The sequence below is a fragment of the Apus apus genome, chromosome 1 (assembly GCF_020740795.1).
Source record: "Apus apus isolate bApuApu2 chromosome 1, bApuApu2.pri.cur, whole genome shotgun sequence".
In the NCBI taxonomy this organism is placed as follows: domain Eukaryota; kingdom Metazoa; phylum Chordata; class Aves; order Apodiformes; family Apodidae; genus Apus; species Apus apus.
The window spans coordinates 43903340-43919126 of record NC_067282.1 but is presented as its reverse complement, the minus strand read 5'-3'; the positions used below and the strand labels follow the sequence as shown (position 1 = coordinate 43919126).

Sequence of the window (15787 nt, the reverse complement as noted above, 5' to 3'; positions counted from 1 at the left end):
GAAAAATAAACTAACATCTAAGCCAACAGTTGTCACTTTAAAATAAACATTACCTCACGTCAGTTTTTCATCCCATCTCACGGCCAAATACTTCATTCACAAAATAAAATACAAAAGAACATGTTAAAGTATATTCTGTGGCTGATTTTCTCATGATTCTTTAAAATTAGTAAAAATGTAATATTTATATTGCTGCAAATGCTTTTCAAAGAATTACCTAGATTTCAGCTTTTTTTTCAGACAAAAGCAATTTTTTGTCCTGCTGGCAGACTTACACTGCTCTTCTTCTTCAGTATGCTCAGAAGTGTGAAGTATTGTTTTCGTGTTTGATCAAGCCACATTCAAAGACTTTAAGAATGACTTAGGGTACACACACCCACCCCCCCCCACCCAAAGTGAATACTCCACATGAAAACGTTTTCTGTAATTACAAATTTTACAAACATAACCCAACCTAGAAGCAAATTTAAGAAAATCGTACTTTATAGAGGAGGTTCAGGAAAGAAAACCATATAAGAGACCAGGGACTTTCATTTTTATTAACTTGAATGTCTCTATCATTTGTATTAAATTATCCTCTGTCTCAACATAAAAAAGATTAAGAAAATCTGAATGTCCATGCCTCAACTTGTTAGATTTGAGCTTACTGATTACATTTCATTCTTGGGTAGAGCAAAATGAGTTTTACTTTATTCCAATAAGTTTTGAATGATCAGTAGGTAAAAGCAAATTACTAGTGTAAATGTATTTCCACAAAATATGAACAGAGATATGCTGGATGTGGAACACTTGGTAAAGCAAGTGCAGACAATTGACTTCTTTCTAGTATATTAAATTGCAAGGTCAGCTGCCGAGGTGAAAGACCATATGGCATATTTACAAGACTGTGGGCTATTTCCTAGAAGTGACCAACAAAAAGATGCTTAGGAGTTATGGCATAAAACAGTCTTAACAAAAGCTTCCCAGAAAGATTAAGCACTCTGAAGACAAGAACCAAAGTGCTCCCTCAAAGTGAAAATGCAGAAATACGTAACATTTCAGTAAAGACACAGTGCTACCTCCATATACCACATGGGAAGGCCCATCTACAGTCTGAAATGTTATTCCCAGCTCGGTTCTGCAGACATCAAAAAAAGGCAGTGAAACAGAGTCAAGCATGTAAGACAAAACCTGTAACAATAATTTGGGAGCTAGCAAACAATAAGCAGAGACACAGGCTATCAGGAGAAAAAATGAAATGACAGCCTGCAGAACAGGTCACTTTTGAGAAGGTTCTCTTTTCCATAGAAAAAACATCTTCAGAGGATAAGCTTTCAAGTGCCCACAGTTTCATTACTAAAACCTAAGATTTTCTGCCAAGGAAAGTAGTTGCATTCTTTGGAAACCAAACCAGGGAGTACTGGTATTCTTACTTTAAATAAGCCTACTGAAATCCTCAAGTAGTATTTGACAGTATTTCTAGCTGTTTAATGACTCATGATGAGTTGACAGGCCTGGTTCAGTAGCTAGCATGGATTAATAGAATACTTAGATTCTAAAACAGGATGGGTATCTTCTCAACTGAGGTAAGATCCAACAAAACCTCTCTACCAACCTTTACACAGATTGCAGAATTCAGCATTTTCTTGCATCATGACAACCAGAAATCAATTCTAAGAAAGTATTTAATTGAGCTTTACAACAATCAATCTCCAACTATGAAATGAAATTCTTAAATAGCATGCATATTACAAATTAATAAAAAGCAGAAGTCATTTCCAAAAGCTAAAAGGCAAGAGGTATCTGTGAAATGAATAAAAAGTGAAGTGTCTGATCTTCATGCATTTGTTGCCATAAGGGTCTTCAACCAAACACTTCTACCTTGAAGTGTACTTGCAGAGCAGAAATCTTCCAGTGCTAGAGAGTAATCTTCTGTTTGAAATGCAAGCACACGCTCCTAAGTGGAATATAAAACCCGAGTTTTCCCGACTGAAATACACAAATCATCCTCAGCAGCTGTGTTAAAAAATCCAGTGCTATCAGCATTTGCAAAACCCCTAAGAACTACTTGGAATTATGCAGCTGTTATAACAGGTTACTTCAAATAAATAAAATCTAATAGAAAATAACTCCTGTGTGTATCTATGTGCTCTGAGCACTATGCTTGTACTGCAGCAGAAGACTGCTATGCGTCCTGCCCTCCCAAGACGTCACATTCTGTGAAAGGTGCGCAGATGCTGATAGAAATTACAGTTGCTCATCACCCTTTATTATCAGAAACAAATAAAGAAAAGAACCAGATCCATGGTGTCACTTCTCTCATATCTTCTAAAGCTTCAGAAACGTCATTATTTATGATGCCAACAACAATCCAATAATCCGCAAGCTTCAGTACATTATCATTTGCCACCCCAAAAGCATGTTACATAAAACTTTAACCTCAATTACATATGAAAAATAAGGATAAGAAAGGTGCATTAAATCTTATTAACTCAGTCTTCAGTGCTATAGCATGCCTCTCCGATTCATCAGTAGACAGCAAAAAAAAAAAATTCCCACTCTGCACTCGGTGCAGCACTGGATCCAGCTCAAGCACACACACACAAAATTTTCATCCATTTACACTATTTTCTGTTTGCTTCTGCTGTTAAGAGACTACAGTGTACAAGTTCCCTATGTCAGAAATTCATAACAGTTGATGAAATATATTTTATATCTTAAAGACTTCAATCCAAACAACTGCAGTATGAACTCCTGGGATGGGAAAGAGAATTAGAAGAACTGGACAGAACCTCACCCCCTTCTGTGTAAGCTGCACGTTCAGGTAAGACCTTCTGCATGGGGCCCTACCAGCTGAAAGTTTGTTTGTTTGTTTGTTACAGGTATAACGAATTTAATACTGTTAAATTAAATAATTTGCTTTGGTTTTCCTCCTCCCCTCCCCTTGTTTTCCAGGTATGTTATATATTTGGACATCAGACTTAATTGATATGTGACACTGGGATCCAGCACAATAAAGGCTTACATTTCACTGATGAGTTTCTTGGGTTTTGTGGTATCAGCAATTTGAGAGAAACTACAATGGATATGTTTCATCCACAGATGACCTAACAGCACTAATCTTGAAGTATATTATTCCTTTTAAGAAATGAAGCAGACTTTACTACAAATTAGTGAAGCCAATTGCAAAACCTACAGACTTCTGCTGTCTACTCTTTTTAAGCATCTGAAGCAGCATTTCTGAGAAAGAACTCATCTAAGCCAAGCTCTGAATCTAGCCAATACTTCATATTCTGCGAGAAAGATGAGTTTTCTGTCTGGAAGTCTGAATTGGAAGAGATATGCTTTCAAGCCCTGCATAAAAGCTGAGCTCCTACAGACCAACTCCTTGCTAAGCCTCTTAACCCCTCAGTTTATCCACCCGCCTGCTTCAAAGCATTTTCCAGAAGTGAAGCTATACAGGGTATCTTCAGCCATGGTGTCAATCAACACCATCCCATCTATTGCAGATGGGTATAACCCCTCTGCACCAGCTAGGAAGTTTACACATCACATCCCTCTGGTCACTGGGCTTAGTACTGGTATGTACCACCATGTCCATCTACTACCAAGAAAATACAGAAGAAACTTCACCACACTGTTAAGACTATTAAGCGGCCATGTTGATTTGAATGAAAGTAAAGAAATAAAATCGACAGGAAGATTAAAAACCAAAGGGAGAAGGAACTGAACATACAGTAGACAAAGAACTGCTGAAAACAGAGCCATCCAGAAAGCTTTCAAACAAAAGGAGACTGAAGAAGGGAAGAAAAAAGAAGTGATCCAGGTCACGCCAGAGATAAAAATAAACACAAATACAACCTCAACCTCCAAAGTGCTCATGGAAAACGGGAACAATTCCAAGCAAAGATCTTATCATAGGAGGTTACATTTAACTTTCATCCTCCTTAAAGCTAGCATGCTTAATCCACAGAAACACAGCTTGTAATAAGCCTAGTTCATTATAAACACCATAAAAGCTTTACCACCTACTTAGTGGTACACCAGTGCAATGTTGAGAAGCTCACCCAAGTCCTCACACTGGCTCACAGAAGAACTACCTGCTGGAGACTATCACTCTGCTTATACCCTTAAAGATTTATGCCAAGACGAAATCTTACTTGTACCATGACATACTTAAAACCAGCTTTTTCACTAGAAAAGAAGCAGGCTGCTGAGCACAAGGAGGTGAAAAGTAAAATAGCATCACTCAAGTGACTCTCCAGCTAGAAAGACCAAGTAGTCATTGTGTAATTTCATTGCCAAGGACTGCTTTGGCAAAAGCCTCTCAAGACTTTTAGCCTTATTATTATCTTTCCTAACACTGGGATATTTCAGACAAGTGGATACTTTCAACTAAATTGGGATATCATGTAATAAAATTTACCTGAGCAGGAGTAAAAGAGCAGATTTAAAAAATCTTGGGAAAATAAGGAAAAGTGATTAAAACTCAGAAACATCACATGGCAAAATTTTACATCTTTTGGCTCACAGCTCTTCCCTCTGTGTGCACTTATTCAGATATGCTGATTCTGCAGACAAAAATCAATTTTCACTGCTTTTTACTTCTACGCACACTATAGTGCCTAAAGAGCGATGGCAATCTAAACTGGATTAATTTTTGACTAATGCACCACGGATTACATTACTAAGCTAATTCTACCTATAAGCCATTTCAGAAATCACACATTGGTACATTATAAATGTTTTTTGACTATGCATTTAGTAATTCTCAAGTATTTCAGTATTACCATTGCCTCAGTGCCAAACAGAAGAGGTACAACTAGACTTCAGAATCTCTCTAAAATGCCCTTGCAGGGCATATGGTTAAAAAGGGAATACACTGTTCAACTTACAAGTACAAAGTTTGAAAATTTAGTACCAGAGAAGTACATCATCCTTATCAAGTCACTTTTAGAATTAGGAAAAAAAAAGTGTGTATGTATTTATACACATATACTTATGAGTGAAAGTCAGGTTAAACAAGTGTGTTGTACTTTAAAAAGAGAATTATTAGATTTGCACAAAATACTCTCATCTGGTTTCAAAACTGAGGAAGACATAAATATCGTGAAACCAACTTCTACAAAGTTAGGGTAAGACATATGACATTTGCTTATTATATACTATTTGTAAAAGTATAGTTGATAAAAATAAAATATTTAAAATATGGGAGTTAATGAAGTCTGAATTATTAATTGAACCTTTTTAGCATAGAATTGCTGCAGTAGAAATAGGAGTCCACTCCCTCCTCAAATATACTGTGCCCATAATGAGTTCTACACAAAGCATATCATTTCAGAGAAACTTTTTACAGAGCTCAAGAACCAATCACCATTAATAAAACATATGGATCAAAGCAACTTGTTGTCATCATAATTCACTGTGACATGTCACTCGCTGTGACTTCTGCACTGACAGAAATTGAACTGGTAATGATAGAGATTTGAAGCAATAAATCTACTTTAATTGCCCAGTAAATTTAAATAATAACCTTGTAAGGGAAAAATAGGCCATTCCCTCCTCTGTTTTTTTTCTACATTCCCATTATGGACTTGATTCTGTTGCTAATGCCTACATGTGTCTGTCCATCTGAGAGGCCCTTGGGAAGCCACAATATTATCAAAGGGATGACAGATAAGGCTCAGCACCTATGAAAGGTCTGTATTGATCCTGAGTGGAAACCACGGTAACCAAGGCATCTGAAAGGGCACCAGATGTTTATGTGAGGCATCTAAATGGAGCTAAAAAAAAAGCTCCTAAATTGAGCTTCTATGCCAGACTCAGCTCCAGACTGAGATGCCCTATACCACACAGATGTACCTTCAGGACTCCCCCCTGGACCAGATGGGAGTTCAGCACCAATTGCTGTCAGCGGACTCAGGACAGCTACTGACTTCACTTCAAGGCCAACATGGACAAAACTCCCCCTGACTTCTAAGCATGGACACCCAGCTCACACTACAGGTGCCTGAACTCAGGTGTCTAAATTATGAGCCCAATTCCATGCTAAAGCTAGGTGCGATAATTATGAACATAGGAAGCACAGTTTGGCCCACCTAAACTTAGGCAATGAGCTTGACTAAATATTGCCAGGACAGTAATCATTGTAGGATCTTTTACAGTCAACGTGAAGAAATAAATGTCTTCAAAGACTGATTCTGTCAGATGCCTGATTTTGGATAAGACTAATCCATAGCAGTCCATATCCTCCAAAAGATACTGGAACATGCTCAATCTCTCTTAATGACAGCTGTAGCTAGCTTATACAATCATATGCTCATATTATCCGTCATTAGCTTTACTTCCTTCGTTGCTCATTTACTTCTTCATTCGTAGTGAGTTATAAACCTTAAGATAATATCCTACCTTACTAACTTTCTTCAATAACACTTATGACAATCTTAATGGGATCCTAGATAGTAAAATGTAAAAATAATGCTGGTTGGTATTTATTTAGATCAAAATTCAGCACACCCAGATATAAGTCTACGAGTTCACTAGCACCAGTCAGGAAATTGATCCCAGTACTTGAGACTACTGAGAGCCCAACACAGCTAGCAGTCAAGTTACAGCTCTTCTTGGTCTCTCCTGTACTTAGCAAAGTCCTGATACTACATTAGATGTGGACAAAAATATGCTTTTACTAGTTTACAGCACCATGGTAACTTTGACGTTACAAAAAAAAAACAACAATGGCACAGGTCTTGAAAGTCTCAATACAGACAGCATCAAAGTTTTCTTGCCAAGAGGTCCACTATTTTAAGGGATGGATGAAAACTGACAAGTTTAAAAGACGTGAGTTATGCAGGGGAAGAAATGGATAACAAAGGAGAAGAACACTTTAAAAACACACAATCAGAAAAAAATTGCAACCAAATTGTTGGCATTTGTGTAGTGGAGGAAGACTTGCGTTACATAGGAAAAAACTGCATGCCTGCCATTTGTAAAGCTTGCTAAATTGAGAAAAACATCAAACATGAGTGAAACACCAGACCAAAAATAACAATTCTTGCTAGTACAGAAATTCCAAAAATAAGATTACCTTGTTCCAGTCTAAAGCACAGGGAACGTTTTGCAGCTTCTATCTCAGGACTTGGATTATCCAGAACACGCCTGCACCACTGCAGAGGACTCAGTGATTTCTCTTGAGGAGTGAGAGTCTTGGTAGGCAAGACGTACAACCTTAATCAAAATACACACACTTATCAGCAAGATATGCCGTACTTAAAACTTTACTTCCATATTCTCAATTTCCTGACCACTAATAATGTATAACAGTGCAATGCCTTGCAATATGGTATCTAATAACAAAAAATATTACTAAGTAGAAAAGTTTACATTAGTTTTATTCTTCCCTCCTCAGAAAGGTAGGTGGCAAAAGATGAACTCTACAGGTCTGGCACATCAAATCAAAGTTCAAGACAACTTCTCATAAAAATTTTACATGTCATCATTACCACAGTCTGAATTTCAGCACTGCTCGAAGTTCATATGCTTTAGGAGCTGAAAAGACACCAAAAATGCATATATCTATCCGTACTGGAGATCAGGTAATTCCAGCATTTGATTTTACCTTTAAATCACAATTTTACTGTTCTCTATTTCATTCTTTTACCTCTAACAATTAAATCATCTTGTCAAGCTGATTATGATTTTTGATACTTAGTATCTTCTCCCAGATGAACCAGTGTTGTACAAGTCAGATTTTTCAAGATTACAAAACGTTTACTGAGAAACAATGAAAATCCAATTTCAGTACTAAATTCCAGCAGGGAAAAAATTGTTTTAAGAAAAGGCAAGAAAAGCTAGTGTGTGTGTGTGTGTGTGTGTGTGCGCGCGTGTGCGTGTGCGTGCACTCTCAGACAAGAGTAGGGAATTAATCAGATGGTCAAGCACATCAGGAAGCCAGGTATCAAAGGAGACTTCATGGGGAAATTCTTGAAGCTGGGACCTGCACAGCTGCTGTTGCCCTTGCAGATTAGCAGCCACAAGCAGACGCCAGTTCACCTGGGAGGGCACAGACCTCCCGGGAAGGGAATTATTCTTGGCTGCCAGAGACAGCTTGTGGCTCCTTGGCCTGACCACTTCTGATGGATGGGGCCACAGACGGTCAGACGGGCATGTTCTCAAGCACCCGCAAAACACTCCACGGGCTGCAAAGGAGCCTGACCTGCACACAGGGGGTGCAGAAGGCAAAACCAAAGACTGAACTTCTTAGGGGACCACTAGCAGGTAGCAGCCTTTCACCTTCAGGGTTTTTTGGGTCAGCAGCTACCCAGGTCCCCAGAGAGCAACTGCTAGCCCATGTCTGCCTGATGGTTTTTTGTTTGGTTGGTTGGTTTTGTTGTGGGTTTTTTTTAGGGGGTGTTTTGTTGTTTTTTTTCTGCAAAGTCGATCAGCACTCTGTCTAGCTCACAAGGAATAAATATCCTCACTGCAATTGCTACCTCTCTTGACAATCCCAGCTGAGATCAACTATTGAATTTCTCTGAGCAGAGAACCCATTTTCCCCGACTTCTGCAGTGTCTCACCACACACTTAAAAAACTGACAGTGAGAAAAACAAAAAGACTAAAAAAGAAATGTTTCAGCCTTCGTGTTAACCTGCAGAAGCATTTCAAAAGCTAAACATCGGACTGATGAATTTTCAGTGATCAGGCATCTGTGCAAAAAGCTGAACAGCAAATCAGGTTTGACTTGCCTGCAATGATGCCAATTTGTAATTTTTTTATAACGCAGCTAAGATAAACCAAAACCCAAAGGTATAAAAGGCCTAAAATCACTAATCAACAACTAGGACATACATTGGTCTTTGGCTTTCTAGACAGCAGTTTGCTTTAAAGACTAAGATAACAAAAAGCCCCAAGCAGCTGGCATCACACAGTTGACCTTTCACAGACAACAATGGAGATCTAGCCTTGAACTGCAACCATTCAACAGCTAAAACAACTCACTCTTGGTGGAAAAAATTAGACAACAAGTATCTGTTACCAAATTATTCCTGTGAACACATAAATGTGTGACATTCAGGTAAGTTCCACGCCCCCCCCCCCCCCAAAGCATTTAGGAATGCTGCTCCCAGGGGGCAAATCAAGTGGAAAATTTTACTGAGATACATAAAATAATTACTTTCTACCACCTTGAAATGTAAAGGGGGAACAGATTTTGTTTAACAGGACAGGATCAAACAAATCCGGTATTCCTTAATACGAAGGAAAGTTACAGGTTAGGACTGCTGTAAAATTTGATTCAAGTCTGAATCAACAACCCCAGATCTGCCCTGCAGAGTCTAACAGCACACATAATGAAAAAACCCTGACAAAAAAATCCATACAATTTGTTTATGATTCTCAAAAGCAACTTTCCAAAATTGCAACGTGGTAATTACTTGTATCATGAAATACACCCAACCAGCACTCGAGAAATACTTATGACATTTAGATTAAATTTTAAATCCTTTCTCTTCTACAAAAAAATGAGGGTGTTTACACACATCTACCTCACTTATTTTCAGCTGACATAAATTTCAGCTCAATTGAAAAACCAACCCCACCAAAAACACGTTGAAGCTTTGACAGTTATTTTAATGTAACCTATTATTTTACTACTGACACTTGAAAACAGTTGAGCATCAATTCTGTTTAACATGGTTAGGCAGCTAATGATTTCCATAGTATTCCCGCAGTGTCCCTATGACATCCGTTCACGTTGCCAAGTTTTGAGGCACCAGGCTTACTTTACTTACTCATATCTCTAGTCTGTAATTTCCCCATCTATCTATCTGTTTTTAAGTGGGCGAAATCATTCCTCTAGGGCAATCTTATTTTCCGCTTTATTCGGCTGCTGTTCGTTCAATTTACCAGCACCCAGCAGTGCCTTTTGGAGCTACGTGGGCACTTAGGATACACAACCAAGCATTTAGATCAATGTCTAAAAGACAAAAGCCCTCCCAAATCCCTGAAGATGGGAGACAATTGGGCGAAGATTTTAGGATGGGGAGGCAGCGCCGCTCAGATAAAGGCTTTGCCGGAACAATTCCGCTATTTTTAATTCCTTATGTAAACAGGAGGCTGAAACTAGGCTGAGACCTGAAATTAAAGACTGGCGATCCTCCCCGCAGGGGGAAAACGAGCACGAATCTCCCGCCACGGGCGCGAACCCCTGGGCGAGATGGAGGAGTTGAGCGCCCACCCGGACACCATCCCGGACGCGGGCGCCTTCCCTGGCCCGGGTGAACCGCCCTGGTGGCACCATTCAGATTTACAATAAAAATAATAATAACGATAAGAAGAAGAAATAAAAACAAAGAGGAAGATTTAAGTTTAAGCAGCGCGAGAGCAAGCGGATTTGGGGACTAACGCTACTCAGAGCCCGGAGAAGAGCAGCCGCTCCGGGTGGGCGCTGCTGGCCGGGAACGCGGGTCCGGGGGGCACAGACCCCCCCGGGCGGGGAGGGCAGGGCCGAGCCGCATGTACCAGCTATCCTCGTCCTGTCCGCAGCAGCCGTCCTCCAGCTCCAGCACCGCCACTTCGTCCAGCACCGTGGCCGCCGCCCCCGGGCCGCCGCCGCCGCCTTCCTGCCCCCCGCCGCCGGCCGCCGGCGGGCACGGCGAGGGCTTGAAATAGGCGAGGGGCTCGGGCGGGCCCAGCGCAGCGGGGCACAGCAGGGTGGGCACCGGGCTGGGCAGGCAGGGCGCGGCCCCGGCGCCCGCCGCCGAGGGGGGGCTGGCGGGGCGCAGCCCGGCGGGGGCCGGCGGCGGGGCCAGCAGCAGGTGCGGGCTGGGCGGGCCGGCGGCCCCCGCGGTGGCGGCGGCAGCGGCGGCGGCGGCTCGGCTCCGGAGCTGCTCGTTCTGCTTCTCCAGCTTCCGCACCAGCTCTTGCAGCTTCTTCACCTCCAGCTCGGCGCTGACGGCGGGGCCACCACCGCTCCCTTTCACCTCCGCCATCATCGCCGGCTTCAGCAAGGCAGCCTCCATCCTGCCGGCCCGCCGCCGCTGCCACCGCAACCGCCGCCGCCGCCGGCACCTGCTCCGCCGCGCCACCGGAGGGCAGCGCCCCGGCCCCGCGGGCGGCGGGGAGGCGGGGGCGGCGGAGAGCGCCGCGCTGGGGGCCCGGCCCGGCCCGCTGCCCGGCCCTGCCCGCTGCCCGGCCCCGCTCCCTCTGCGCCGCCCGTCAGCGGCGCTGGGGACGCGGGTGGGATCCCCTCCCACTCCGGCAGCCCGAACGCCACGCACACGGCGGGAACAAAGAGCCGCCCGGCTTCCCCGCCATCCGCCCAGGGGAAAGGCGGCGGGGAGCTCCGCGGGGAGCCCTGGGGGCGGCGGGGGCCCCTCCGCGCGGGTCTTTAAACAAAGGTGCCTTCCCCCCACCCCTCCCAACCCCACGCTCGGGTTGGATCCGGCCCAGGATGCCGCTCCTCTCGTGAGGCGTGTAATTAGAGCCTGGTGGTGTCGGGGTTATAATTATGCAGATTGAAAATGTGATGGGAATGGGAATCACAAAATTGAGGCTTTGTTGCGCTGGAAAGGAACGAATCCAGCCCAAAGCAGGCGTTTGGGGCTTGAAACGTGCTGATTCTAGGAGTTTTGATTCATTGTGAGGCGAGGGACTTATTTTTGACGATGCTGGTGAAGCAATAAGACTGAACCATGCGTGGTAGAAAACTATGGAACTACGTAATTGTTTGTGCATAGGAGAACCCCTGAGATGAAAGAAGCTGTCATATTTAAGTTATTTCTTTGAACACAGTCTGGGAACATAGATGGCTTTGTGACATTCAGGTCTTTGCTTGAGGGAGGGATGAGTGACAGTCACGGTAGTGTTTTTGTGTTGTCCTTCATTGCCCAGCATTGAGAGAAACCATTGCTTGTGTCCCTTCCTCCCGCCTGGCAGGTGAACAGAGACTCGGTGTTGCCCAAGGCAGCTCTGCCATCACGCAGCCCTTACTGGGTTTATTTTCCTTAACTACATTTAGAGGGGACAGCCTCCTGTGTTCCTGTCCTGATGTCTCCTAGACCTCCGACGTGAAATTGGGAACAAGTATCCAGGAGGCTTGTGGGTTGCTGGGTGAGGCACTAATAACAGCTGTCAGTCGGTCACCACCCAGATCCTGAGCATCAGCTTTGGGCAGCAGAGCAGCAGGAACAGCCACCTCTGCCTTCACCGTGCTTGGTCGCTGTGTTGGGTTTCTCATGTGCAGAGGCACAGGCACCAGTTCTCTGCTCGGAGCATAAGTCAACTTGGGTATCATCCAGCCTGTCACAGCTTTCCCTATTTGTTTGTAGTCTGGAAACTTTCTTCTGCACACGCACAGGACAATGGCCCTATTGCTTTTCAGTCTTTTAAGCAGTCACAGAGCACGAATAATAACAAATGGTGATACAGGAATGGCTGGAAAGGAGGGTAGAGCTGGCCACAAAGCATTGACTTCCAGATAATGTTAGATTTTATTACTGTAGAGAATAAGTGTAGCCCCCAGTGTACTAGATTGTAGCCAAATTGCACTTAGTGCAAAATATTTGTTTGGTCTTCTCTGTCTCTTTGGAAGAAAGAAGTGGAAAAATGTTGAGAGGCCCCTATTTGTCATCAAAGCGAGTAACATAACCCAGTTTTCGCTAGTAAGGATAGTTGTAATCTTTATACCCAGAAGAAAAATAAGGATTGAGTTTCTATGTGTTTACCCCTAGGCAAAAGGCATGTATCTCAGGTTATTATCACTAAAAATGGTACTAGCCTTAATTCTTAGAAATGCGTGTGCTAATCCAGTAAGATTGTAAAGTGATAAAAAAGGTGATTAGCAGCAAATGTAAGATACAGTTTATTAGATCACAGAATCATAGAATGGTTAAGGTTGAAAGGGGCCTTGAAGATCATCAGGCTCCAACCTCCATGCTACGAGCAGGGACACCTCACACTAGACCAGGTTGCACAAAGCCTCATCCAACCTGGCCTTGGAACACCTCCAGGGAAAGGGCTTCCACAACCTCCCTGGGCAACCTGTTCCAGTGCCCTACCACCCTCATGATGGAGAATTTCTTCCTGGTGTCTAACTTAAATCTACCCTCTTTCAGTTGAAAAACATTACCAATTGTTCTATCACTACCCTCTGTGGTGAAAAGCCCCTCCCCAGCTTTCCTGTAGGCCCCTGCAGGTACTGGAAGGGAACCTTCTCCTCTCCAGGCTGAACAGCCCCAACTCTCTCAGCCTGTCTTCATAGCAGAGGTGCTCCAGCTCTTTGCTCACCTTAGTGGCCCTTCTCTGGACCCTTTCCAACAAGTCTATATCTTTCTTGTGATGAGGGCTCCAGAGCTGTACACAGTATTCCACGTGGGGTCTCACCAGAGCAGAGTAGAGGGGCAGAATCACCTCCCTGGCCCTGCTGGCCACACTTCTTTTGATGCAGCCCAGGATGCAGTTGGCTCTCTGGGCTGAGCACACATTGGTGGCTCATGTCAAGCTTCTCATCTACCACCACCCCCAAGTCCTTTTCCACAGGGCTGCTTTCCAGCCATTCTTCCCCCAGCCTGTATTTGTGCCTGGGGTTGTGCTGACCCAGATGCAGGACCTTGCACTTGGCCTTGTTGAACTTCATGAGGTTGGCATTGGCCCACCTCTCCAGCCTGTCAAGGTCCCTTCCCTCTGGATGGTCTCCCTTCCCTCTTGGGTGTCGGGTATAGATATCAGTAACATACAATGAAAAAAAAAGCCAAGAAGTTTATAATAATTTCATAGAATCATAGAATCATAGGGGTTGGAAGGGACCTCGAAAGATCATCTAGTCCAACCCCCAATTTCAGTTCTGGATGATACAATAAGGCACAGGAAATACTCAAAAGATACTAAAAATGGAGGAATTACTTTTTCAATCAGGCAAGCAAATTTATTTAGTGGGCCAACAGAAAAAAAAATAAAAACAACAGGAAACAGGTATCTTATTTTTTTTCAAGTGCTAGAACAGGAACATGAAGCATGGCCAGAACAGTGCACTGTTGAAAAAATCTGATATAGGCACCAGTCTGGAGATTCAGCGGGGGGCACATTTGGAGACACATCACACTATGTAGCATCAGGATCTTAAGAGTAGCCATGGAAATGCTTGTCCTCAGCTATGAGTAAAAGTAGTTGCAAATTTTCAACTGCTTTGTACTGTTAGTGCCACCTACGCAAACGTTGCATGCAGACACTTGTTTCAGAGTTCCTGAGGAGAAAAAGTTTAGGACTGAGCATAGTGCCTTGGTATGGGTACAGAAGCTTTTCCAGCCAGTTCAGATCAACTAATTACAGAAAAGATAAGGCTCATTACATGTCATTCCCCCCAAAATGGTCCAGAAGTCCCACTCTTCTTTAAATGTGCCTGCTTTGAGCCTAATTTGCATCCAGCAATATGGCTAGAAAACAGTTTAAACTTGTGCACACTTCAACTACTACTCTCACAGTCAGTGTTTTTTCCAGGCAGTTCCTGGATGGGTTAATGTAGTAAAGAGTAAAAAACCATTTCACTGTGATTTCTTGCTCTATTTTAAATATACATGTAATTTCACTAACAACGTAACGTCACGTAGAGGTACTGGCAGGTACAGTGTGTGTCCATGAACTCACTATCTCACGGTCTTCATGCTGGCCTGCTAGACTTCTGCCAAGATGGTTTTAACATCTTGGTCATTAAAATATTTGACCTGATTGTTTGGGTTTTTAAACACAAATTATTCTCCTTCCAATCAATATTTACATTACTAATAAATTATTAATGAGCTCCATTCAGTATCCCAACATTAGCTTATGAGTTTGATCAACCCAGAATTTCATAAGCTCTTTACAAACCACAATGAAGCCTTGATGGTTCCATTCCTTTTTTAAAGGCATTGATGTAATATGTTTAACACCTACTCTAAACATCCTAATGTGCCCATGAAACCTGTTATTCCTGGACCTGAGAAACTGTATGCCCTGAATCAGCCAACATCTACTATAGGATGCTACTTACATGGTGTCCAATGGTAGAAATATCTGAATCATTGTAGTTACTAATAGACTCCCAATGTAGAGAACAAAGAAACAGGAAGTCTACAAATCCCATCTGCTCTTCTCTGATAATAAGCCTGTTGCTTTATGCTGCAATTGCTGCAGGCTGGACCTGCTTTTCAGGCAAGCCAGTAAAAAATTAATTGCAGTAATCCAGTCTGGGCTATACAAAAGAGGTGTTACAATAAGGTCAGAGCACAGACAGTAAACTCCAAGTCTGGTGAGATTATTTTAAAGTGCAGTTCCAGCCTGGAAAATGACTGTGAAAGTAGTTTTATAAAAATAGAGCCACTGCCATGCCAGCAGAAGTCCATCTAATCCAGTATTCTGTCTTTAACAAAGGCTGATAGTAGCTTCCTAAGGAAAATATCTCTGAAATGAAAAATACTGAGGGATTTTCTCCAGCTTTCAGAAGTCACTTGACCAGGACATCCGGACAATTTATTTTTTATATCCACCAATGTGTAATAATATTACATTTGCAGAGTCCTATCTTTAAACAATTCAAACATTAGGACTCTACAACACCCTGTGGCAATTAGCACTGCAATTTAATTATGTATTGTAAGAAAAACTACTTCCTATTATCTGCTTTAAATCTGCTGCCTAGTAATTTAATTGGCTGTCCCTTAGTTCTGGTTTTCAGAGAATGACAGAATGATTAATCATTCTCTATTCAGCTTTTCTTTGTCATTCATGACTTTATAAAACTCAGTTACTTTTCTTCCAAGCTGGCAGGCCCTAATT

At 42.6% G+C, this 15787-nt stretch overlaps 1 protein-coding gene across 1 annotated transcript in view; it reads right to left on the bottom strand.

Moving 5' to 3' along the window:
- The window catches only part of SLAIN1 (SLAIN motif family member 1), a 47135-nt gene extending 36140 nt beyond the window's left edge, over positions 1 to 10995 (bottom strand). The window contains exons 1-2 of the mRNA XM_051608402.1: positions 10496 to 10995; positions 7064 to 7203 (exon numbers count right to left, since the gene is read on the bottom strand). Of these exons, the coding sequence (XP_051464362.1) occupies positions 7064 to 7203; positions 10496 to 10995 (640 nt within the window). The remainder of the gene's footprint in view (positions 1 to 7063; positions 7204 to 10495) is intronic.
- Positions 10996 to 15787: the final 4792 nt, after the last annotated feature.